The sequence below is a fragment of the Acyrthosiphon pisum genome, chromosome X (assembly GCF_005508785.2).
Source record: "Acyrthosiphon pisum isolate AL4f chromosome X, pea_aphid_22Mar2018_4r6ur, whole genome shotgun sequence".
NCBI lineage: Eukaryota > Metazoa > Arthropoda > Insecta > Hemiptera > Aphididae > Acyrthosiphon > Acyrthosiphon pisum.
In genome coordinates, this window is record NC_042493.1 from 17,319,382 (window position 1) to 17,322,777 (window position 3,396).

Consider the following 3,396-nt stretch of genomic DNA (forward strand, 5'->3'; position numbering starts at 1 on the left):
TGGCGCAACCAGGAATTTTTCATGGGGGGAGGGTCTGACAGAATAAACCATCTTAATTTTTATAAAAAATATACCAAAGTTTTTATTAACAATATGTTTTTAATTATTATTATTATTTTAAATATTAAAGAAGTACTAATTAAGACATTTTTTTATAAAGAAAAATCTAAGCGGCGTTTTATTGATGTTAATACGTCAATGACTTCATCTTCTGTAACTGGAACTTCCCGGTGTATGTTAAGAACCTTCAATCCATTTAACCCGGTTTCAGAAGTTGAGTTCCTCAAATATGTTTTGACTCGCTTCAGTGAAGAAAATGACCTTTCTGACTCACGGGATGTAACTGGGAGTACAGTAAAGATGTGCAATAAATTATAAATATTTGGATAGAAGTCCTGTTTACATGTTAGTAACGCACCTAATGCATTCTGAGGTTTAAAAATATTATTTGTATTTAAATATCTGTTCCATAAATCAACTTCAGATACAACTTTTTCATAACTTTCAACATCTTTTTGATAATATTTTACAAGATGATGAAGATCACGTCTTTTAGCACATGGATTTATAAATACTTGAAAACCAGATAATATTTCTTTATGATTATTGAAACGATAATTTAATATTTGTATTATAGAATCAATGAATGGAATAAAAATAGATACTCTAAAATAATCTTCTGGATTTTCTGTAGAATAATTATTCCTATGTTTTTGTCTTTTAGCAAGTCTTGGAATTTTGATTTCAATATCCATTTCATTTGATCTTTCAATAAGATTTTTTAACAAATCATTAAAGACTGTTTTAGCATTTTCCCGAATATTCATTAGTTCATTTAAAATAGTGTTGATGTGATTAATTGCTTCAACCAAGTCAATGTTTTGCTTTTGTAAGTAAACACTTAGAGGTTTAGTATCAGTGGCGTAGCATGCGTTTATGCTTAGTGTATGCATTGAAGTTGTAAGTTAATAAAATCGTGGGGGGCATAGCCCCACACACCCCCTACACTTATCTTAAAATATAACTTGAAACATACAACATTTTATGTAATGTTTAATATATATTACCTTAGTACATAGCACAATATTATATTTAATAAACAAAAAATAAATCACTTTTAAAAAATAATAAACGATTTAATTTAAAACGATATGTCACACTGTCTTATAATATACGATTAATAATACGCACCTATAGCCGGCAAATTATACGACAAATGGCTCTACGCGATAGCGTATGCAATTCTGAGCCTGCATATATGAGTGACGAAAACACGACCGCCAGAATTCTATGTTTGATTAAGAAATATAATTAACTGTCGCCAAATGTCTGTACCCGTGTGTACGGCCGCGTGCACATTGGAGAGCGTTGGGCGATAAGCGGCGAGCGTTGACGAAAATAAATCAAACACGGTAATTTTATCGGTGCTGTGTACACTGACCTTGGGCGTTGAGCGTTAGCGATGCGCTGTGCGCGATGCGTTGATTATTTTTCAAGACTGCTTGAATTTTTAGCGTTGTATTTATATTTTGCATTGGTTTAACGTATTTTATAAAACATCATGAGCTCTCAAAAAGTACATTTTACAAATGCAAGTCGAGAACTTCTCATTTCAGAAGTGCAGGGAAGACCATCTTTATGGAATGATAGACACCCCGATTATAAAAAAACTGAAAAAACCAATAAGTTGTGGGATGGAATTGGAGCTGTTGTTGGATACTCGGGTAATTAATATTTATTATTGAATTTATTATTATTTATTTATGAAACAACATTTATAGATTTAATAATTAATGTTTAAATCAGACTTCAATTGCAAATACTCAATACATTTTACGTTCTTATATTATAATACAAAACAATTTTTAAATATTTAAGATTTTAATTAATAAGTACAATAAAATGAAAAACATATTTAATGATCTAAAAAATAATTTGCAAATTCATCTATTATTTCTTTCGCTCTAGTTGATCCTCTATGAGCACCACCGTGATTATCTCTTTCTTGTAATTCATTTGATTGGTTTCCTTGAGATTAACGTATCATTTCTTGACAGTAATCTAAATCACTATCTCCATCTTTTACACTAATTAAATTATGTAGGATACAAACACATTTTATAATGTGTGAAGCTTTATCGGAACTTACTTCAATGTCTTTTCCCAAAATTCGCCATTTCGCACGTAATATGCCAAAAGCACATTCTACGCATTTCCTGGCTGCAGATAAGCGCTTATTATAATTTTCTCTGATGTAGTTGAGATTTCGACTAGGGAAAGGTCTCATAAGAAAATTCTTTAAAGGATACGCTTCATCACCTATTAATACATGGGGTAGTTTTATTGTAGATCCAGGTAATTCTTTATCAGGAGGCACATTAAATGTATTTGTATTTAGAAGTTGATAAAATGTGGATGCTGCAAATATTCCTCCGTCACTTTGTTTGCCTCTAGCTCCCACCTCAATAGTAATACATTTTTTATCAGAATCTGCAACACCTTGAAGCACTAATGAAAAATATTTGAAATAATTTAAGTAGCTTGAGCCACTATTTACAGGACATTTGATTTGACAATGCTTGCCATCGATGCATCCTATACAATTGGGAAATTTCCAACGCCTATAAAAATCATCTCAAATTTTTTCCAATTGTTTTTGACTTGGGACTGGCATGAATTCGATAACAAGTTCGTCCCAAATTATTTGACAGGTTTCATCTACAATTTTATCAACGGTTGAAGCTCCCATTCTAATGTAACAGCTAAATTTCGGAATGAAAGGCCCGTGGATAAATATCTATTTAAAAACAAATAAATGCAATTTAGGTTTCTAAATTAGAGAATAAAACCAATGACTGAAAATGAATAATCATTGAATTTTTGAATTTTAAAAAAAAATTTACTTGTAATAGATAGATATTGCAGAATTTGAATTTATGTAGATATAGATACATAAAATCATTTTTTTTTAACAAATAACTTTAAAAGACACTACCTAAAAATTTAAATGTATAATAATAATTGAAAATTAAAATTAATTTATATTCTTATAACAATATTTACATAAATGCATACAAATAAGAATTCTTATTACTTATTATATTTACTCAGGGGCGTCATTTGGGGTGGGGGGTGGCAGGGTGTACATTTGCACCAACTTTTTTTTAAATATAAGTGCCGATATACCTAAGTGTTTTATATTATAATATATATTATTTTATATTTTTTTATTTAAAAAAAAAAAAATTATTGCACTCAAGTTTAATTCCCAAGAATGTTTGATGTCATTTTATGGTCCCACAATATTATAATTGATAAAATTATAACACAAATATTGTGAAGAAGGGTACCCATAAAATAAATTTCTGGTTTTATTAAGCTAGCTATATTATATAT

The 3,396-nt window shown here is 29.5% G+C and overlaps 1 protein-coding gene across 1 annotated transcript; it reads right to left on the reverse strand.

The window, feature by feature from the left end:
* Nucleotides 1-2,035: 2,035 nt before the first annotated feature.
* LOC103307877 lies at nt 2,036-2,749 on the reverse strand. The gene is made up of 2 exons (XM_008180297.1): nt 2,662-2,749; nt 2,036-2,508 (listed from the first exon to the last, which is right to left on the reverse strand). The coding sequence occupies exons 1-2, from the start codon at nt 2,747-2,749 to the stop codon at nt 2,036-2,038; spliced, it is 561 nt and encodes a 186-aa protein (XP_008178519.1).
* Between the last annotated feature and the right edge of the window lie 647 nt (nt 2,750-3,396).

Coding starts and splice junctions, on each gene's coding strand:
- LOC103307877 (XM_008180297.1), bottom strand. CDS start 2,749: ATGGGAGCTTCAACCGTTGATAAAATTGTAGATGAAACCTGTCAAATA. Junction 2,509..2,661: donor CGAATTCATGCCAGTCCCAA/GTCAAAAACAAT, acceptor ATTTTTCATTAG/TGCTTCAAGGTGTTGCAGAT.